The sequence below is a fragment of the Lepidochelys olivacea genome, assembly GCF_965140295.1.
Source record: "Lepidochelys olivacea isolate rLepOli2 genome assembly, chromosome: 6".
In the NCBI taxonomy this organism is placed as follows: domain Eukaryota; kingdom Metazoa; phylum Chordata; order Testudines; family Cheloniidae; genus Lepidochelys; species Lepidochelys olivacea.
In genome coordinates, this window is record NC_140416.1 from 64566639 (window position 1) to 64589417 (window position 22779).

Below are 22779 nucleotides of genomic sequence, written 5' to 3' on the forward strand. Positions count from 1 at the left end.
ATGCATACATGTGTCTGACATCTTGATGTTGGTTATCAGCTTTCAGCAAGCACAGCCAATGGTTCCTTACACTGCCAGTCAGTTGCAGAGAAGAAAGATCAAGTGTTTTCAATGCCTGCTAATGGAGAGGGGTAGTGCCGGCAGTGATTTACTAGTGGGGTATTCAAGAGGGACTCATTTCTATCTGTGGTGTCACAGGCTGGCAGCTAATACTTGGTTAGTGTATATTACAGTTCCACTGGATAGCTTGGTTAAATGCAGTTTTGTTATATGCATTGATATATTTCCTTCTTTCTTCCTGCAGTTAAGTCTAATTGCCTGTTTTTAAAGTAGTAATGATAGTTAAATGAAGGTTGTGAGGAACTGAGTTTTTGGAATTGCCTAGTAATGGATAGTGACCATCAGTAGCCATTGGATACTGAATGGCTTATACTGAATGGCTTATACTGATAGCCACTATTGAGGGAGCAGAGGAGCAGATGGGTGATTTGAAAGGGAGGGAGCCTGGCCAACAGGAGGCAGTAGAGTCATACATTAAATGGCTGTCGTAAACAGCGACCAGCTTAAGTATCAGACAATTAAAAACGAAAAAAATCCTGGGATAATTCTCCCATAGGTGTCCAGGAATGAGGGAGCAACTGTGCCCACAGCTGCCAGGGGATTGTTTCCATTCTGATTAATTGTAGGCTAGTGCCTCCCCTCTTGCCTGCTTAGGAGACCTGCTCCCTCCCATCATCTTGAGGGAAAGGAATCACAATTTCTTCTTTAATATTTCAGACTTCAGCTAGTTCTCTGAAACAGCGATAGTGCTGGAAGCCTGGTTCCCAAGTGCCACTGTGAACATAATTCCCTTTCCAGGGTTCCTGTTGTCAGAGCATCTTAAAAGAGCTGCCCAGGAGGAAATGGAGCTTTGGCTTGTGACCTTGACTTTTATTTAGTGTTATGGAAACTCCTGGTCAACGTGCTGGTGCTTGATGCTCATTAACTTCATGTCATCAAACGTGCTCCGGGCACGTCGTCAGTGCCAGTCTCATTCATGCTCAGTCCACAGACATCATCCAACCATACTCCACAACAGACAACTTCACTTGGGTTCACTTCCCCCATACCACCTACACAACTGGCATGTCACTCTCTCCCAAGTTGGTTATGGTTGAATGGGTCCTGGAGGGGGTTCTGGTGCCTAAACCTTCCCTGAAAATAGATAACAGTAATACAGGCCTGCAGCTAGCTTTGATAAGCACAGTAGTGCTTCCTGCACCTATGTTACTTCCTCTTCACCAAAGCTACTCCAGGTTGTGACCAGAGAAGGAGAGGCTGGCCATTAGTTTCCCCGTTTGCACTTTCTAACCCTCCTTCTCGCATGTACCTCCACCAATTTGAGCCAGATGCCTGAGTGCCTTAGGTTGGGCAGTGCTTCCTACCAACCTGTTTTTTTGCCCTCTCAGCATTGCCTACTGAATCTCCATTGTGTTGTCTTACCTCTGCAGATCCACTACTGCAAGTTCCTCGGACAGGTTTCTAAAATCCAGTGCAATTCTAGTCAAACTGGGCCAGTTAGAGGTACAAGTCCAATCAAACTTCTGGGTTCATGTATAAATAGATTCTGAATGTAGATTGTTAGATTTCTCTAATTTTAAATATCACATTTTTCATTAATTACCCAAAAGGCAATGTCAACAGTTGTAAAACAAAAACCAAAACCAGGTGGTTTAAAATGCCCTCACTTTATTCATAAAGCAAAATCCTTTAACATTTCATTTTAAAAACAAAAAATGGGCAGGAAAACTGTTTATTAAAACATTTAATATTGTGTAGAAAATTGGCTGCTGCTTTGTTTTTTTAAAAATGGTTCAGATTTTTCAAAATGGAGAGAGAAAAAACCTAAAAGCACTTAATACTGCAATCTGATTGTGTAAATACATCTCACACTCAGAAGATACTAATGACCAAAGAAAACACACACAATGATCTGTAGCAAATTGGTTGTTTATATAATTAAATATTAATTAACAACAACTCAAATTCTAAAATGCATCTTATTTACACTGCTGATGGAATACCATTATAAACATGCAGTATGCCTTAAAACAGAGTGCCTGGTTGTGGACATATTTAAGGTCTTATTTTTAGGCCGAGTCTACATTCTTTACTCAGAAAAAACTCTCGAAGAATTTCAGTGGAAGTAGTGTCTGAGTAATGAATGCATGATCAGAGATTTTGGGATCCCCAGATCAAGGTAAAATTAGTACTGGTGTTGCAGAATTGTTTCAGAAATTCGTTCTGTGCAAGAGTGGCTATGGTTCAACCTTTGCACTAGGCTGATAATGCCATAAGTATAACTTCAGCAGAGCTGAAGCAGGAGTGGCCAAATTCCTATTGACTTCAAAAGGGAGCAAGATCAATCCCAAAGTGTCATATCAGCTCAGCTGATGGTTATGCAGTCCATGACAAATAAATGACATTGTTCCAAAAAGGAAGTTTGTTCTGCAAATTAATAGCAATATATACGTTTGCAAGTGGGATGATGGAGCTAGTTTGTGTGAACTGACTTTATTTGCAATATTTTATCCTTTTGCCTGTTTTCATGAATAGCTTACAATAAATTTCTAAAATGTGTTGCTAATTTTTTTTTTCCCTTTTAAAACACAGGTTTGTGGGGAGGAGGCAGTGAAGGTACTCTGCTCATGATCCTATACCAAATAGGTTTCTGCTAAAAAGGTCAGCAGTGAAATAGTTAAATGTGACATTAATTTTGCCCCCACAAGGCTTCAGAGATGAATGAAGCAGTTTATACTTCTTGGAGCTTTTGCATTTCTCTTGTCAGTCTCCAGACCAAGATAACACTACCTCAGTTACAGTTCTGTTCCCTTTTGCGAGATTTTCCACTTTCCAGTTTCTTCCAAACTTACACAAATCCATCTTGCTTTCTGCCTCAGAAGATTCTGTGGGATCCAAGCAAAGGTCCCTAGTTTCTGTACTACTTCATCTGTGTTACAATGGCTGATTTTTATGGAGATGAGTTTTACTCTTGCCAGTGTAAGATATCCCTTTACTGTTAGATGTCTGTAAAGTGCTTTAAACATGAAATGTGCTGTAAGTATAACCACTACAGAGAAAGAAAAGGAGTACTTGTGGCACCTTAGAGACTAACCAATTTATTTGGGCATGAGCTTTCGTGAGCTACAGCTCACTTCATCGGATGCATGTAGCTCACGAAAGCTCATGCCCAAATAAATTGGTTAGTCTCTAAGGTGCCACAAGTACTCCTTTTCTTTTTGCGAATACAGACTAACACGGCTGTTACTCTGAAACCTGTCACTACAGAGAAAGCGTAACTTGCATGACAATAGGATACTCTATTTACTTTGAAGTGATGACACGCAGAGGGAATGTCACCAGACCATCAAATTCTGCTGCAGCAAAAGAGCTGAAGTAGAGCCTTGCATGTCTCCCCCACTAAAGAAACCAGAAGTCAACCAAATGAGTCATTCTGTCACGGGCAGCACATGTATTATGGGACAGACAACCTTGTTCTCTCCTTTCTACCCGCTGTAAGACATAGCGCCTGAAACTGCTGCCAACCCAACGGCCGTACCTGCTAGCATGCCATCTTGGCCACTAGACACGGTAGCGATGTCAGCTAAGCTGGGTGGGGGTCGCTGGCCTGTCCCCCAGAGCAGCTGCAAGTGTCAGACTGAAGGGGGCCCAGCAAAGTGCACAGGGCCTGTCAGGATGGGCAGATAGCAGCCCTCTGACACCTACTGCACACTCACCACGGATCACAGCAGAGAACTGGAAAGACAATACCCGGTATCCCACAATGCACTGACCATGACTGGAGAGCATTGCCAAGTCTCACAAGAAAAAAAAGTGGCACTACATTTCAAAACAAGCCCAACCCATTTCAGAGGGAGTGTTTTTATACAAATGCCATGATTTTTTTTTTAAGTAATAATGTAAGAACACACAAATGTATGTAACCCTTGTACCAGGTGGAGTCGGCAGCAACCAGGGCCAGGTTCAGTATGTAGGGGTTTTTCCTTTAACAATACAACACAAAAGTGGCTCAAGCCCTCACCCAGTACCTGGGACAATTGCAGGCTGCTGCTCCTGATGCGGTGTTACCTTGGTTTGGAGATAGAGAAGAGAGATGCAAAAGCTTAAACAAAGTAAAGTAACTGGAGAAGTAGCAAAAAGAAAATGCGCTAAACTCTCCCTTACATTAATATGAACTGTAATCAGTTAAAATAGTAGGCAAACAATTTTCAGAAAAAGTTTTTTTTTTAAGTTCATAATGCCCCTTTAAATGTGTTTGTTAAAAAATAAAACCAAACTCTTCTCTTGGGAATACTAACAGTAAGCGAGTATGAATGTGAATCTTGTGTTATCTTAACAGGGAGATTTGTGAAGGGGGATGAGGGGTGAGTGTATGACTAAGCAGTTGTCTGTGTTTAACCAGCTATGCTATGGCAAGGAAGAGAGTATCTCTAACTTTGAGATTGTGGGAAATAGCTGTTCGTCTGTGCAGAAAAGCAGTTTTTATATAGAAGGAATTTCTGAATGTCCAGCTAATATCTCAGAAGTGAATGTGGAATTAGATGAAGCACAGGAAGAACTCATTGCTCAGGAAAATGTTTCTTTAGATCAGATTAAAGTTAATAGTCAGGTTAAAGCCCTAATTGAGGAAGGGAAGAGCAGATTTTTTGTGGGTGGTGGATTGCTGACAAGTAAAGTTTGTGCAAGTAAGCCAGAACAAAATAGAAGCAATTCACTTAAAGTAGCTCAGTATGATGAGCCACTGTTTGTGGTAAACAGCTGTTTACCTGTTGAGGGAGAAACTGTAGCCAATTGTTTGTCTGTTGGGAGTGGCAACTTGCCTGTTAAGGAACCCTTCCTACTCTCCCAGTATTTGTCTGTAGTCAGCCAGGGGTGCTGGGATAAGGAAGAAAATTTAGGCGAGTCTAGGCAGCCTTGTGAGCCAATGGCTTTGGGCATGGCTACACTTCGATGTAGAGCGCTTTGAGTTAAACCAGCCTTCATAGAGCGCAGTAGGGAAAGTGCTGCAATCTCTCCACACTGACAGCCACATTAGCAGCTCTTGCAGTGGCCACAGAGAGCAGTGTATTGTGGTAGCTATCCCAGCATGCAAGTGGATGCAACGTGCTTCTCAAATGGGGGTGGTGAGAGACAGGGAGTGTGTTGTGTGTATGTGTGGGGAGAGAGAGTGGGGTTTTCTTTGGGGGGGGGGGTCTGAGAGCATGTCAGCATGGTGTCTTCTAAGTTCAGACAGCAGCAGGACCCCCCCCCCAGCATTCTACAGTAATGATTGCTTTGTCTCAGAGCAGATAAGCATGCCAGATGTCAGAAACAGAGCTTTCAAAGGGCATATCCGCATTCCTCCAGCAAGTTCAAAACAATGGGAAGAGTGGCCACTTGACTTAAGGGGATTTTGGGACGTTTCCAGAGGCTGATCAGAGCACAGTAATGCAACACCTCGTTCACACCGATGCCTAGGTTTTTCAGCCAACGCGCAACAAGTGTTAATCTTCTCACCGAGGTGGAGTACCAGAAGCGCTCTAGCCATCGAGTCAGAGCACTCTACGTGCCTTGCCTGTGTGGATGCGTAGTGAGTGAGGGCATCCGGGGCTGCTTTAATGTGCTCTAACTCGCAAGTGTAGCTTGAGTCTAATCAGCAGTTTGGGAAGGCAAGGTTAGTGAAACATGAGTATCTCTATGCCTTACCTGTTACCATTGTGAAGAGTTGTGACCATGAAGGAAATGTTCTCGTGTCTGTTAGTGGTAATGACTCGCCTATGGAGGGAGCTACCCCAATCTCCAAGCAGTTATCTGTGAACTGCCAAGTGTGCTGGGACAAGGGAAAGGAAATCCAAAATTGTTTGTCTGTTGAGAATAGCAGCATGTTTGTCTCCATCCAGTCTTTTGTTTGTGGAGTAGACAGAAAGTGCCTCTCAGCTTATGTTGGTTGTGGAGTTGTCAGTTGTCCCAGAGTTGGTTCTGGACTTAAATGTCTACTTCCCTCCTGGGTTTCAATTGCCTGTGGTCCCAGAATTGGTTCTGGACATAACTGAAGCACAGAAAGATCCTTAACAGCAACATTCTTTTAGAGAGGGAAGATTTGGTAGCTAGTTTTGCAGAGCAGAGCAGTCTTATTTTTGAACCCTCAAGAATACAGGGCAGAGAAGCCAGAATCTCATCTCTAGATCCTTTGCGTATGTCCTGTAGTACCCTAGTGGGCTCAGGCACAGCTGTTCCTATGTGGAACCAAGAGTTGAAAGTGGGGAATAAGCAGAATTCTGATTCTGGCTTGTTGGTAGGAATTGAATTGAATTACATTACGTTCCTGTAAAACGGAGTCCAGTCCCTAAGCTCATGGTGGATCCAAAAGCAAGCATGGGGGTGAGGTGGGGTGGGGGGGGAGAGGAAGGGAAATTACATCTGCGTTGTGCCACACCAGTCCTCTCGGGAAGAAATAAAAAAGAATCACAATCCTGGGGGTGGGAAAGGGACTGGGAGAGGGTGCTACTCAATGTCATCATGGGGGAAGGAGAGATGTAGGCTGCTCCCAGCCTCCCCACTCCTTGATGCTATCCTGGTATTGGGCATGGGGCAATTGATCCCCCACACACACAGCAGGACTATGGTGGAACAGCACTGGGGTGGGTAGAGAACAGCCCCTCCCCCACAGTGCAGCAAGGAGCCTAGTGCCATGCGTGTGTCAAGGCAGACACCCCCTGCCAGAATCCCAGACGGGGGGGGGAAGCATAGGGGACCCCCATCATGCCAGGGGACAGCAGACCCATGGAGGAGATGTGCAGGAGACTAAGACAAGGAGTTGATGCTAATGAAAAACCCTGTGAAAATGTGTAACATGCCTGATTTTTGGAGAAAAAAATTGTACATGTTAGGGATGGTGACAAGACAATCCCACAAGCATGTTGCTTTTCAGCTTACACCTGTAAACAATCTGGAAGCTTGGCACAGCAGCAAAAAGCATAACAGGCCTACACTGCTGTGTGGAAGGGAAAACTGAGGCACATCGCCTCATGGCATTGGTGGCTAAATACCAAGACACCTACACTTTAACAGATATTGCTATCCGCATTCTGTTAGCAATGCTACACCCCAGCACATTTTCAGGCACCTGGGGATCAGGAACCCAGAACTTTGCAAGTACCCCTACGTACAGCATTATAGTGTTTAAGAACGTTGGATAGGGGTATGACCACAGCTGAACCGGAACTGGCAGTAAGTTCAGGAGGAGGGTGTGATGTTGCACTCCAGATGCTTTATGGAAATATGCTTATGAATGACATAACTGGAATATGCTTTATGCTAAATACCCCTTGCATGGTGTCATTAGAAAGCCTGTAATCTACTAAGTGTGTTCATCCTATTTGCTTGCATGTATTATTTCTATATCTGTAGTTAAGAGAATAAGATATAAACTTGTATCACTGATGTAAACATATTAGGTGGAGGCCATTAAAGATGCTCCAGAAACAATCAGTTGTAAATGGCCTTAGTTACTTGAAAACCTTCCTTTGTATGTGTGGGCCAGGCCATGGGGAATGGAGACTAGGAGTCTTGCACTGACATGTGACCATGTCACCTGATAATGAAATCCAACTTAAACCTGGCACTTTTCCACTTAGAAGGAAGGGCGGGGACAAGGACAGACAAAAGATTCCCACCTTGTGCCAAAGCTATAAAAGGGGGTGGAGCAGGCCAAAGGGGGCTGCCAGTCATGAGAAGACCCCTGTTTACCACCCCAGATGTCTGCTGGAACTAACATGGACTATACCAGGGGAAAGGATTGGGCCCAGACTAGGGAAGAGTCCCACAAAGTGTCCCACAATGCCCTCCCTGGTCAGCGTAGCAGGGCACGATCCGCCCAAAGCCCTGCCCCCCCCGGCCCCCAGCAGCGCAGGCATGCAGCCCCAAACCAGCGCCCAGCCGTGCCGCCCCGCCTGCTGCAGCAGAGCAGTTCCCCTCCCCTCACAAATCCTAAACCAGACGGCAATCGACCAACAAACACAACCGTGCTGCCCCACACCCACAACCGCCCCCCCAGCCGTGCCGCTGCTCCCCGCACAGCCCCGGGACGGGGGGCGCCGCCGCCTCAGGGTGGGGCGGCTGTCACGCGGCCCTCCACGAACCCCCACAGTCCCTCCTGCAGCCCCCAACCCAGCTGTGCCGCTTCACACAACCCCCCTCCCCACGCCATGTTGTCCCCCCTCGCGGCGCCCAGCTATGCCGCTGCCCCTCATAGCCCCCATCCGTGCCATCGGCCCCTCCGCCACTGCACACACAGACCCCTCCACCTCCCAGCTGCGCCACCCGCCCCCGGCGTAGCACCACACACGGAGCCGCGGTCACCGACCGTGCCGTGCCGTGCCGTGCCGTGCGTGCGGCGCCCAGTCCGCGAGAGACAGAGACCCCGGCCATGTCCTCCAGGGCACCGCTGCGCTCAGCGACACAGCGGCGCTCTGCCCAGCGGACGAGAAGAAGAGTGAGCGAGGAGTGGGCGGGAAAGGTCACGTGATTTCCGGGCTCGGGACTGTCTAGTTGCCGTGGTGTCTCTATGATCCCCGGCTCCTCGCCTTTACTGCAGCTGAGCATGCGCAGGAGACTTGCGTGCCATAGCAACCGGATCAGCGACAGTAGCAACCGTAATGGTGAGTCTGTTCAAAGGCGAAGCGGGGAGCTGGGGGAGGGGGCGGTGAGGGGCTGGGGGTAAGGGGAGAGGCGGGACCTGGCCGGCTGGGGTGACTGAAGGGGAGAGGAGGTGACTCTGCTGGCGGGGGCAGCAAGGCGGGATTGAGGAGACCTGGTTGGGGGGGGGGAGGAGCTGGGGGACCTAGTGGGCCCCCCTGGCTGTGGGAAAGGGAGGGAAAGGGGCCTGGGGAGCCTGGCTTGGCCATTGGAGCATATTTCACTGAACGTGGCAAAGTTGGGCCCGACTCTCCGTGTTTCTCGACACAGAGAGGAGGAGCCTTTGCCCCTCCTATGTTCTGAGCCCTGCGAGGAACCCATCTGGCCCCCAGCATAAGTTAGAGCAGCCTCAGGGTTGTTCTAACTGGCTCTCAGCTGCAACAGCATCCTAGAGGGTGTTTTGCAGTCCAGAATAGCCAGAGAGCAACTTGCTGTCCTTGTTCCCCCTTTCTCCTTGACAGGCCCCTACAACGGGAGCTGCAAGGGGTGTTGGTGTGGAGTGAACTGCTTGGTAGCAGAGCCAACTCCTGGAGAGGTATAAATGGTGGGCCACAGGGCAACACATAAACTGGCCTGCTATCTAGGGCCCTGGGGTTATTTCCTGCAATTGTGAATGGTTGTTATAAAGAAACAAATAAACCAGAAAAAGGTTGTGTCTTGGAAAGAGAATTATTCCAGGGCTAGATCAGAATAGCAGGAGCAAATGATCTTATGCCTCCTCCTGGAGCTGCTTGAGTGCCAGGAATCACCATCATTAAAATGCTGAATTAATAGATGTTTTGAAGACTAGTAAATACACAGTCTATTTTAACTAGCCTGATTACAGCTCCCTTTCCTGTGAAATTCCATGTGGTTTTATTTGACTGAAACGACCAAGAAGAATTAAATGCATAAAAATGAGGATGAACCGCACTTATCTATTTTTCCCCTGGGAACATTGCTGTATGTGTTGAATTTTTGTAAATGTTCTGTAACGATCCCTTGTAAGAAATGATTCCATTGAGGGGGCAGAGCATGGATTATTTAATATTTTTCTATTATATTTTACCAATCTTCTGTGTGTGCAGATTTCTATTTTTTCCTTAGATTATTTGTTGTTGTTCTTGTTCCTGTAACATCAATGTGAGCTGTCAAGGGTGACATTTTCAGCCCTTGATCATTTGGCATAATCAGCAGCAACATTTTGATTACTTGTCATTCCTTTCAGCAATCTAATCTCCTTTAACCTGAGTCACTCTGGGAAAGCAGCCAGTTCCCAGGTGAAGGAAGCCTAGTATTGGGCTGGTTCATGTGAGATTTATAGCAAGGCTAGTTGGTGCACCATGCGTGGGATCAGTGAAGCCTTCCAGTAGGAAGAAGGCAGGCCATATTGGTATTCTTGCTGGAGTGAATTTGAACCCACTCCAAGAAACCCTGATCTCTGATCTGTGCTACCCAGGTGACCTATTTCCCTGTTTCTGGTTTTCATCCTCACCATCAGCATCAAGCCAGGTGTCAGCAGTGGGAGAGGCAGGATGGTTAGGGGTGCAAATCTGAAGAAGTCAGGAAAGAAACTGGTCACTATATTTAAATTATATCACATGGATTATTTAAATTTAAAATGCAGTCAGCTTTTAGGCTAGAGTATGGGAAAGAAACTGTACTAGTCATCTTTTTGTTTAATGGTGAGTGATACAGATCAAGAGTTCAGGCTGATTTGATTATATCTGTCACCTCCCTTTGAACCAGTTATTTAATATTTATTATTGCAGTTGCATTTGAATGCTGCAGTCAAGTTGGGCCCATTGTGTTAGGCATCGAACAAGCATATAATAAATGACAGATCATGTCCCAAAGAGCTGAAAATCTAAAAGACATGTACTTTTGTTGGCTCATCTGTGGTCCTTCACAGGGACTGATAGAGTTGTGAGAGTTAGTGAGGGAGGGATGCAGTGTTCTTAATTCAGGAATGATTCTCAGCTCTATGATGCTCTTGGTGTTTGATTCAGCTAGTGTGGTGGAACAAATTACCAAATGTCTTTTAGGTGATTAGACATTGATAAAGGCTAGATGGCAGTAGCTTAATCTCGATAAGATTGTGTTGATGGTGGTAGGTTGGGGAAGCAACTGGAAGAATTGGTGAAGTTTATATCTGCATCCCCAAATGAAGGAACATACCTGCCAGTTGAGACACAGGTTCACAAGTTTGGAATTTTGTTAGATTCTGGATCACTTTGACCACTCAGCAGTTTTAGCCATGCATATGTTCTGTAGTCTGACAAAAAGCGCATGTACTTTCCTTTTGTATCTAGAGCTGCTGCTGCTGTTGTTGTTGTTATTGTTATCATTATTAGTTATTTGTATTACCATAATGCCTAGGAGTCCTAATCATGACAGGGACCTTGTTGTGCAAGGCTCTGTACAAACACAGAACAAAAAGATGGATCTTGACCCAAGGGTCTTAAAATCTAATCTTTCTACTATTATAGATGCTTTGCACTAGCATAATTATAGAGCATAATAATAGCATACTATTATAGAGATTGCATTAGCATAATATGCTCTACATGAGGGTTACATGATGAGACCATTCAGAAACTAAAGTTAGTGAGAATGGGATGCCTGTTGCTGAGTGGAGCATTGGACATAAAGTACATAACATTAGTGTTCTCTGATCTGTTCAGCTACCAGAAAATCTCTCCCTGTGCTGTACTGTACAGTTAAGATTAGCAGAGGTGTTCAAGCTGGAGTCCTCTTGATTTTTAAAGTGAGGAAGCAGTTGACAGGTTGTTTTCTCTGAGAGATCCTTGACTCTGAAACATTTCTCCCTCCTTTGTCCTTTAGAGCCTTGATTTTTTTAAACTTTTTGGGCATGCTACCTTTCTTCACTGGCATTAGGATAGAAATAGGTAGAGGATTTAGTGGGGTTTTGCAATGGGCCTCAATATGGTGGTTGGGGTATTTCAGTCAGGTATACCAAGTTTCTGCTGTTATTGTGGGTCAGTCCATTAAATGAATATTGTATGGTAGCTTTCACACTTCTTTTTTTAATTGAACACAGTGTGACTTCCAATAATTTGAGGTGCCTAGAAGCATAGGATAGTTGATGGAGAAATAAAAATAAAATAAGAAAATCCCACAGGCTACACCTGACCCTGTGCAGAAAGGACAAAGTATTCCTTAGTATGTTTCAAAAAGGCTTAGCAAATTTCCACATGGGAAAGCTCTGTGATAAGTGTGATCTCCTAAGGCATTAAGCCAAATTCATCAGCAGAAACTTGGTATACCTTACTGCAATACCCCAACCACTTTGGCTTCAGTAGAGATTCACCAGAGATGCAGAGAACTTGGTCCTGTATTCCAAGCCCTGTACTACCCATGCCTACAGAGAGCAGGCAAGATCAAGAAGATGATGTGCTTGGTCTCCTGGGGAAATTGTGCATGTATGTTCAAACTTATTGCACCACTTCTAAAATTGCTATTGAACGACTCACTGAATGAAATGAAAAGTAGCTTTTGGAAGGGGGTTCTTCATTTCTGCTTCTTAGGATCAGTTGTAGGAAGAGAGACCATGGAACTTAAGGGGAAAAAACTAGCTCTGCAATGAACAATTCAGCCAAACAAAATTATAATGATTCTTCTTTTGATTTTTGTTTAGGCAAAAGCAACAACTATTAAAGAAGCTCTAGCCAGATGGGTAAGTACAAGAGAAGTATCTGTGGTTGTCTCAGTAGTACTCTGTGGTTTGGATCTCAGTTGTAAATAGGATGGTTTCATCCAGTTTGATAAATTCATTACAATAATGTAGAAAAGGTAATTTCCTTGAAACATCTGCCACTAAAAGAAGCTTCATGAAACAACATTATTTTATTAGTGTCTCACTGAAATCAATTTCATATGAACCCATGTGTGCTATTCCTATTAAATTGTCCTGACCATGAAAACTGTATTTTAGTATCTGGCCTAACACTGCCAGATTGTACATTGACAGAAGATCTGATACTACAAAGAGGTTTTTCTCTGCAGTATGTCTTTTGATTTTCTCTGTCTAATTATACTCTGTTCAATTTTGATCACCTAATTAGAATTTACCCCTAGCACAAAATAATCAAGGATGAAAACCTGGCCCCATTTAAGTCAATTGGAGTTTTGCCATTGACATAGTTGAGCCAAGATTTTATCTGAACAGTGCATGAAGCAAAAACTCCCATAAGTAACTTTAAAAAAAGTCTGAATTCAAAACTAAGTCTCTGTTTATAATGTTTTAACAGTGTAAAGGTTAAAGATGACTTACATCAGTATCATCCATAAGTGTTTTTCCCCATGCATGCAGATCCACTGCATTATCCGCTCTGCAAAGTCTAAATGAGCAACAAGTTTATTATATATTATTCTTTTTCTATTAGACTTAGTATAGATCTCCATTTCGTGGGATGTGCCTATGGACTAAGTGCCTTCACACTAAGCCAGGAACCCTCTAGAAAGTTCTGTTTGTTGGAGATCACACAGTTGTGATATCAGACAATGGTATGGAAAATAGTCCAGAGACCTGATCCAAAATCCATGGGAATTTTTGCACTGACCTCAATGTGGAAATCATGGGTGTGACACACATGCTCAATTCCTTCCAGATACTAGAGAAGTTATTTATACTGTTTTACTTTCTAGAACAGTGGTTTTCAAACTTTTTTTCTGACCCAGTTGAAGAAAATTGTTGATGCCCGCGACCCAACGGAGCTGGGGATGAGGGGTTTGGGATGTGGGAGGGGCTCAGGGCTGGGGCACAAGTTCGGAGTGTGGGGGTGAGGGCTGCAGAGTGGGGCTGGTAATGAGGGCTTCAGGGTTTGGGGGGGCTCTGGGCTGAGCAGGGGGTTGGGATGCAGGAGGGGGTCAGGGCTCTGGGCTGGGGTGCAGGCTCTGGGGTGGGGCTGGGGATGAGGGGTTTGGGGTACAGGAAGGGGCTCTGGGTTGGGGGGGCTCAAGGCTGGGGCAGGGAATTGGGGCACGGGGTTGGAGTGCAGGTTTAACTTGGGCAGCTCCCTGTCAGCAGCGCAGTGTGGGGGTTAAGGCAGGCTTCCTGCCTGTTCTGGCACTGCAGACCATGCTGCGCCCCAGAAGTGGCCAGCAGCAGGTCCAGCTCCTAGGCGGAGGCTCACAAGCGGCTCCGCGCTTCTCTCACCCCCCAGGCACTGCCCCCTTTAGCTCCCATTGGCCAGTTCCCGGCCAGTGGGAGTGTGGAGCCGGTGCTTGGGGCGGGGACACCACGCGGAGCCTCATGGCCCCCTCACTTTGGAGCCAGACCTGCTGCTGGCCGCTTCTGGGGCACAGCGTGGTGTCAGAACAGGTAGGAACTAGACTGCCTTACCCAGGCAGCACCGCCAAAAGGACTTTTAACGGCCTGGTTGGTGGTGCTGACCAGAGTCACCGTGACCCAGTGCTTTACATTCCGTGACCAAATACTGGGTCATGACCCACCGCTTGAAAACCATTGTTCTAGAAGGTTCAGGGCTTGGTGTGGAGTGTATAGGCACAACCTAAGAGTAGGATAGTAGAGCTTTGTTACCATGTTTGGATTTTCAGTTCAGGATACTCCTTTTTCTTAACTATTCTTCTCTCTACTCCCAATCTATGTCCTTGGGAGATGTGATAGAATCTGACTGAGTCCCTCCTGGTTTCAACCTGTTTCTCCTTCTATATGCAAGTTTATTTTGTTTACAGTATAAACTCTTCAGAACAGGGACACTGTCAAAATAATAGCTAAGCACATGAACGTTCTGATACTGGGCTAACATCACCATAGTAGCAACAGCAGAGACCTTTTACAGCAAACACCCAGCTAGAGCAGTAGAAGGAGGGAAAAAGAGACAGCCTGGGTTTTCTCACACCCGAGGACCTGGCATGTGGACCAAGTGGCCAATATACCTTTCTGGAGGCACCCATGAGAGAGGAAACATGCCAGGCTCCCCCCTCCATACATGCTTACCCAGCAGCCCTAGCACATGGCCCAGCATCCCTTTCCAACCTCTCAGGGCACTACATGGACCTGGAGCTCCCCACAACTCCTGGAGGAGAGTGGTGGGAGAGAGCTGGGTTAGTCTATCCTCTGTCTGCTCCCCTTGACCTACCCCCAAGACCTAGTACTTGGACCCAGTGGTCCTTCTTCCTCTGGAATAAATGCCTTCTCCTGCTTCTAGTATGTAGTTAGTTCAGTAAGTCAAGTGGTGAAGGTCTGTGATTCAAATCGTGATGCTGATGGCATTTATAACTTCTTGTTGCATATAATTAAACTTGATTTTACCTTTTCCCTAATACCCCCACCCATTACCACCACCACCAAACCCTAGGAAATTACATAGAAAAAAATTACATTAGAGGAACATTACTTTGGTTGCAAAGTCAAGCACTTGAAAGTTAGGAAATACCAGTTTTTTATGGTTGCCTACACAGCCTAAATCCAGCCCCCTTCTTCATATGCTTTAAGATAGTCTTTAATGATGTGATCACATACTATTTTCTCAAAGACCCCTGCCTTATTTAGTGCACAGGATCAGACCTCCCAATAGTCTTGGGTGTCATGGGACCTAATTTCCCTCTAAGCTGTGCGGCCGTGCAGCAGGCTATAAAGGACCGCGCAACTGCACAGCCACAGGGGTGTGGAGAGGGGAGCAAGTTGGGGCATGCAGGGCTGCCTCAGGGAAAGGAGCCTCTCCCCTGGCCCCGTAGCTCCTGCTGGTGGGGAGAAGCATCTCTCTCCAAGAGCTGCTGCCGGTGGAGAGAGGGCTGGGGCGAGTCCTCTGGCCCCAGCCCCGGGGCAGCCTCCAACCCAAACTCCTCATCCCCGGCCCCGCCCCAGAGCCCTAACCCCCAGCTGGAGCCCTCACCCCTGCACCCCAACCCTCTGCCCCAGTCCTGAGCCCCCTCCCACACCTCAAACCCCTCAACCTCAACCCAGAACCCTCATCCCCCTGTACTCCAACTCTCTGCCCCAGTCCTGAGCCCCTCCACACACACTCTGAACCCCTCGGGCCCACCCCCGCTACATGTCACCTTCATATGGGTGCACATAACAAAATTAATTCGGCACATGGATATAAAAATTAGAGGGAACACTGCATGGGACTGCCCTGCTTTGACCCCCCCAAACTCACAGACCTGGTTGAAATGGCTCCTGTCCCATAGGGCTGGCTGGGCTTGGCACCCCTCTCTGATTTGGGCCATCTGATCCTCTGTCTCCATCTACAGTGGGTCAGACAGGCCAAACCTGAACGGTGCTGCAACCTCAAGCACCAGGGACCAGGTCACAACACCAAGAGCAGGGAGCCAAGCCCAGGCAGCCCCATGAGACAGGAGTCACTGCTGCAGGGTGAATGCTGGGCAGGCTCACTCTGCAACACACACCCTGGGCCCCTCCTCTCCTTTCCCCCCTTCTCCCCAGGGCAGCACCTGTCCTATGTTAGCTATTTCAAATGCTGGGAGATACACGAGGTGGATGCAGAAGGAAGCAGAATTAAGTCTACAGAAGCATTCATAAATCTGGCATTTCCTAACTTTTGAGTGCTTGTCTTCATTGTAAATAATGACAGGTTTCAGAGTAGCAGCTGTGTTAGTCTGTATTCGCAAAAAGAAAAGGAGTACTTGTGGCACCTTAGAGACTAACCAATTTATTTGAGCATAAGGTTTCGTGAGCTACAGCTCACTTCATCGGATACATAAAGTGAAAAGTACAGTGAGGAGATTTTATATAAACACAGACCATGAAAAAATATACATTGTAAGGAGAGTGATCACTTAAGATGAGCTATTACCAGCAGGAGAGTGGGGTGGGGAGAGAGAAAACCTTTTGAAGTGATAATCAAGGTGGGCCATTTCCAGCACATTTCCAGGAGTTAACAAGAATGTCTGAGGGTATGTCTACACTACGAAATTAGGTCGAATTTATAGAAGTCGGTTTTTTTGAAATCGGTTTTATATATTCGAGTGTGTGTGTCCCCACAGAAAATGCTCTAAGTGCATTAAGTGCATTAACTCGGCGGAGCGCTTCCACAGTACCGAGGCAAGCGTCGACTTCCGGAGCGTTGCACTGTGGGTAGCTATCCCACAGTTCCCGCAGTCTCCGCTGCCCATTGGAATTCTGGGTTGATATCCCAATGCCTGATGGGGCTAAAACATTGTCGCGGGTGGTTCTGGGTACATATCGTCAGGACCCCGTTCCCACCCTCCCTCCCCCCGTGAAAGCAAGGGCAGACAATCATTTCGCGCCTTTTTTGTCTGCTGCCAGCCAAAGATGTAAAGGATAGATGGAGTGGGTCAGAACAAGAAATAGACCAGATTTGTTTTGTACTCATTTTCCTCCTCCCCTGTCTAGATCACACTGCAGTCAGTCACAGAGAAGGCGCAGCGAGGTTAATCTAGCCATGTATCAATCAGAGGCCAGGCTAACCTCCTTGTTCCAATAACAACGATAACTTTGGTGCACCATTTCTTATTGGAACCCTCCGTGCAGTCCTGCCTGAAATACTCCTTGATGTACAGGCACACCCTTTGTTGATTTTAGCTCCCTGAAGCCAACCCTGTAAGCCGTGTCGTCAGTCGCCCCTCCCTCCGTCAGAGCAACGGCAGACAATCGTTCCGCGCCTTTTTTCTGTGCGGACGCCATACCAAGGCAAGCATGGAGGCCGCTGAGCTCATTTTGGCAATTAGGAGCACATCAACCACCACACGCATTATCCAGCAGTATATGCAGCACCAGAACATGGCAACGCGATACCGGGCGAGGAGGCGACGTCAGCGCGGTCCCGTGAGCGATCAGGACATGGACACAGATTTCTCTGAAAGCATGGGCCCTGCCAATGCATGCATCATGGTGCTAATGGGGCAGGTTCATGCTGTGGAACGCCGATTCTGGGCTCGGGAAACAAGCACAGACTGGTGGGACCGCATAGTGTTGCAGGTCTGGGACGATTCCCAGTGGCTGCGAAACTTTCGCATGCGTAAGGGCACTTTCATGGAACTTTGTGACTTGCTTTCCCCTGCCCTGAAGCGCATGAATACCAGGATGAGAGCAGCCCTCACAGTTGAGAAGCGAGTGGCGATAGCCCTGTGGAAGCTTGCAACGCCAGACAGCTACCGGTCAGTTGGGAATCAATTTGGAGTGGGCAAATCTACTGTGGGGGCTGCTGTGATGCAAGTAGCTCACGCAATCAAAGATCTGCTGATATCAAGGGTAGTGACCCTGGGAAATGTGCAGGTCATAGTGGATGGCTTTGCTGCAATGGGATTCCCTAACTGTGGTGGGGCTATAGACGGAACCCATATCCCTATCTTGGCACCGGAGCACCAAGCCGGCGAGTACATAAACCGCAAGGGGTACTTTTCGATAGTGCTGCAAGCTCTGGTGGATCACAAGGGACGTTTCACCAACATCAACGTGGGATGGCCGGGAAAGGTGCATGACGCTTGCATCTTCAGGAACTCTGGTCTGTTTCAAAAGCTGCAGGAAGGGACTTTCTTCCCAGACCAGAAAATAACTGTTGGGGATGTTGAAATGCCTATATGTATCCTTGGGGACCCAGCCTACCCCTTAATGCCATGGCTCATGAAGCCGTACACTGGCAGCCTGGACAGTGGTCAGGAGCTATTCAACTACAGGCTGAGCAAGTGCAGAATGGTGGTAGAATGTGCATTTGGACGTTTAAAGGCGCGCTGGCGCAGTTTACTGACTCGCTTAGACCTCAGCGAAACCAATATTCCCACTGTTATTACTGCTTGCTGTGTGCTCCACAATATCTGTGAGAGTAAGGGGGAGACGTTTATGGCGGGGTGGGAGGTTGAGGCAAATCGCCTAGCTGCTGGTTACGCGCAGCCAGACACCAGGGCGGTTAGAAGAGCTCAGGAGGGCGCGGTACGCATCAGAGAAGCTTTGAAAACCAGTTTCATGACTGGCCAGGCTACAGTGTGAAAGTTCTGTTTGTTTCTCCTTGATGAAACCCCCCGCCCCTTGGTTCACTCTACTTCCCTATAAGCTAACCACCCTCCCCTCCTCCCTTTAATCACCGCTTGCAGAGGCAATAAAGTCATTGCTGCTTCACAGTCATGCATTCGTTATTCATTCATCACACAAATAGGGAGATGACTACCAAGGTATCCCAGGAGGGGTGGTGGAGGAGGGAAGGAAAATGCCACACAGCACTTTAAGCACAGCACTTTAAAAGTTTACAACTTTAAAATTTATTGAATGACAGCCTTCTTTTTTTTGGGCAATCCTCTGTTGTGGAGTGGCTGGTTGGCTGGAGGCCCCCCCACCGCGTTCTTGGGCGTCTGGGTGTGGAGGCTATGGAACTTGGGGAGGAGGGCGGTTGGTTACAGAGGGGCAGCAGTGGCAGTCTGTGCTCCAGCTGCCTTTGCTGCAGCTCAACCATACACTGGAGCATTCTGGTTTGGTCCTGCAGCAGCCTCAGCATTGAATCCTGCCTCCTCTCATCACGCTGCCGCCACATTTCAGCTTCAGCCCTGTCTTCAGCCCGCCACTTACTCTCTTCAGCCCTCCACCTCTCCTCCCGGTCATTTTGTGCTTTCCTGCACTCTGACATTATTTGCCTCCACGCATTCGTCTGTGCTCTGTCAGTGTGGGAGGACAGCATGAGCTCGGAGAACATTTCATCGCGAGTGCGTTTTTTTTTCTTTCTAAGCTTCACTAGCCTCTGGGAAGGAGAAGATCCTGTGATCATTGAAACACATGCAGCTGGTGGAGAAAAAAAAAGGGACAGCGGTATTTAAAAAGACACATTTTATAAAACAGTCGCTACACTCTTTCAGGGTAAACCTTGCTGTTAACATTACATACATAGCACATGTGCTTTCGTTACAAGGTCGCATTTTGCCTCCTCCCACCGCGTGACTACCCCCTCAACCTTCCCCCCTCCCTGTGGCTAACAGCGGGGAACATTTCTGTTCAGCCACAGGCAAACAGCCCAGCAGGAATGGGCTATACTGAGTGTCCCTGAAGAAAAGCACCCTATTTCAACCAGGTGACCATGAATTATATCTCACTCTCCTGAGGATAACACAGAGAGAGAAAGAACGGATTTTGGTTGAATGCCAGCAAACATACACTGCAATGCTTTGTTCTACAGTGATTCCCGAGTATGTGTTACTGGCCTGGAGTGATAAAAGTGTCCTACCATGAAGGACGAAATAAGGCTGCCCTCCCCAGAAACCTTTTGCAAAGGCTTTAGGACTACATCTAGGAGAACCGCAAATGCCAGGGCAAAGTAATCCTTTCACATGCTTGCTTTTAAACCATGTATAGCATTTTAAAAGGTACACTCACCAGAGGTCCCTTCTCCGCCTGCTGGGTCCAGGAGGCAGCTTTGGGTGGGTTCGGGGGGTACTGGCTCCAGGTCTAGGGTGAGAAACAGTTCCTGGCTGTCGGGAAAACCGGTTTCTCCGCTTGCTTGCTGTGAGCTATCTACAACCTCCTCCTCATCATCATCTTCTTCGTCCCCAAAACCTGCTTCCGTATTGCCTCCATCTCCATTGAAGGAGTCAAACAACACGGCTGGGGTAGTGGTGGCTGAACCCCCTAAAATGGCATGCAGCTCATCATAGAAGCGGCATGTTTGGGGCTCTGACCCAGAGCGGCTGTTCGCCTCTCTGGTTTTCTGTTGCCTCAGCTCCTTCAGTTTTACGTGGCAGTGCTTCGGGTCCCTGTTATGGCCTCTGTCCTTCATGCCCTGGGAGATTTTCACAAAGGTTTTGGCATTTCGAAAACTGGAACGGAGTTCTGATAGCACGGATTCCTCTCCCCAAACAGCGATCAGATCCCGTACCTCCCGTTCGGTCCATGCTGGAGCTCTTTTGCGATTCTGGGACTCCATCATGGTCACCTGTGCTGATGAGCTCTGCATGGTCACCTGCAGCTTGCCACGCTGGCCAAACAGGAAATGAGATTCAAAAGTTCGCGGTTCTTTTCCTGTCTACCTGGCCAGTGCATCTGAGTTGAGAGTGCTGTCCAGAGCGGTCAGAATGGAGCACTCTGGGATAGCTCCCGGAGGCCAATACCATCGAATTGTGTCCACAGTACCCCAAATTCGAGCTGGGAACGTCGATTTAAGCGCTAATCCACTTGTCAGGGGTGGAGTAAGGAAATCGATTTTAAGAGCCCTTTAAGTCGAAATAAAGGGCTTCACTGTGTGGACGGGTGCAGGTTTAAATCGATTTAACGTTGCTAAATTCGACCTAAAGTCCTAGTGTAGACCAGGGCTGAGGAACAGTTGGAGGGGGGGTGGGGGTGGGGAGGAATAAACAAGGGGAAATAGTTTCACTTAGTATAATGACTCAACCACTCCCAGTCCCCATTCAAGACTAAATTAATTGTATCCAATTTGCAAATTAATTCCAATTCAGCAGTCTCTCGTTGGAGTCTGTTTTCGAAGTTTTTTTGTTGAAGGATAGTCACTCTGAGGTCAGAAATCGAGTGACCAGAGAGATTGAAGTGTTCTCCGACTGGTTTATGAATGTTATAATTCTTGACATCTGATTTTTGTCCATTTATTCTTTTACGTAGAGACTGTCCAGTTTGCCCAATGTACATGGCAGAGGGGCATTGCTGGCACATGATGGCATATATCACATTGGTAAATGTGCAGGTGAACGAGCCTCTGATAGTGTGGCTGATGTGATTAGGCCCTATGATGGTGTCCCCTGAATAGATATGTGGGCACAGTTGAATATTCCTTTAACACTGGGGGGGTTTTTTGTTTAATTTTTTTTAGTACCAAAAGTGAATGTTCTTCAGTTTACTGTTTAACAATTTCATCTATGCTTTGAGACTTACTGATTTCAGATTGTGATATGAGACTTTTGTGCCTTACACCTAGACCTTTTGGTAGCTGATTTGTCACTGATCTGGAAATATGCATTCCTCAGAACTATGACAGGTTTCAGAGTAGCAGCCATATTAGTCTGTATTCACAAAAAGAAAAGGAGTACTTGTGGCACCTTAGAGACTAACAAATTTATTTGAGCATAAGCTTCGTGAGCTTTCTTTTTTCAGAACTATGAGGAGCCCAGATCAATAATACAGTTTAAGTCTGAGTTCCCCTGAAACTGATGTAGTGGGAAGTAGGTTTTCTACAACCTAGCGCTATTGTTAGGTATATATTTTTGCTGTGTCTGGCCCCTAATTCAGACTGAGATGAGTAGGTGTAAAGGGCAGAGAGGAAGAATAGATGCTAAGGGAAACAACTGAGTTTGCTGGAGACTTAAAATCCTGAATCTGATCTAGGGATCCTCCCTGTAAATTTTTTTAAAAATACATGCATTGATAAGCATTTTTATATCCTGGAAATAAGCCAGTCTTCTCTCTTTTTTTTCTTTAAATTAAAGGGTTTTTGTGTGTGTGTCTGTTCTCATCCCTGTTAATTACACAGTTGAGTGAGGGTCTGGGTTGCTGGAAGTGAGGTGTAATTCAGATGAACCACAACACCAGGAAATACAAACAAGATTTTAAACCCTTTTTCTTCTGTTTTCTTGAAGATTAGGAATAATTTTTATAACAACTGCAGATTCCAATCAGTGTCTCATTTTTTGCCCTTCCTTTTCATTCTTTGTTTTCTTCAGGAAGAAAAAAATGGCCAGAAGGCATCGGAGGCCAAGGAGGTGAAACTATATGCCCAGATTCCTCCTGTAGAGAAGATGGATGCATCTCTGTCCACACTTGTTAACTGCGAGTAAGTTCTGTTAAACAAACAAACAAACCTGGAAACAGTCAATTTTTAATCATCACTTCTGGTTTTTTTAAGTCTAGGTTTTCTCTCCTCTACCTCTACTACCTCTAGTTGTGAGCAAAATATCTCTTCAGTCCAACACCGCTCCTTTCTCCTAAGCTCTCTTCTTTCTCCCACAGAAACATGGATCTGTTCTTCTGCTTAGTAATATCATTGCCACTTACTTGAGAAGGCAGAACCTAGTTCTCTCAGACATTAATGCGAACTCAGCATTAATATCAGTCCATTGAATGGCTGGTAGATGGCATTGAAGTGAATAATTTCTGTCCCATGTCTG

At 46.5% G+C, this 22779-nt stretch overlaps 1 protein-coding gene across 3 annotated transcripts in view; it reads left to right on the forward strand.

The window, feature by feature from the left end:
* The window catches only part of LOC311522827 (dynein axonemal light chain 1), a 37802-nt gene that overhangs the window by 6506 nt on the left and 8517 nt on the right, over window positions 1-22779 (forward strand). Inside the window, exons 1-3 of one of the 3 annotated variants that reach the window (XM_084632346.1) lie at window positions 8630-8699; window positions 12374-12412; window positions 22336-22445. In XM_084632346.1, coding sequence (XP_084488472.1) covers window positions 8697-8699; window positions 12374-12412; window positions 22336-22445 — 152 coding nt within the window. In that variant the 5' untranslated portion in view covers window positions 8630-8696. Of the gene's footprint in view, window positions 1-8629; window positions 8700-9144; window positions 9272-12373; window positions 12413-22335; window positions 22446-22779 lie in introns of those variants that run through there. The other 2 variants (XM_084632347.1, XM_084632348.1) reach the window with 2 other exon arrangements.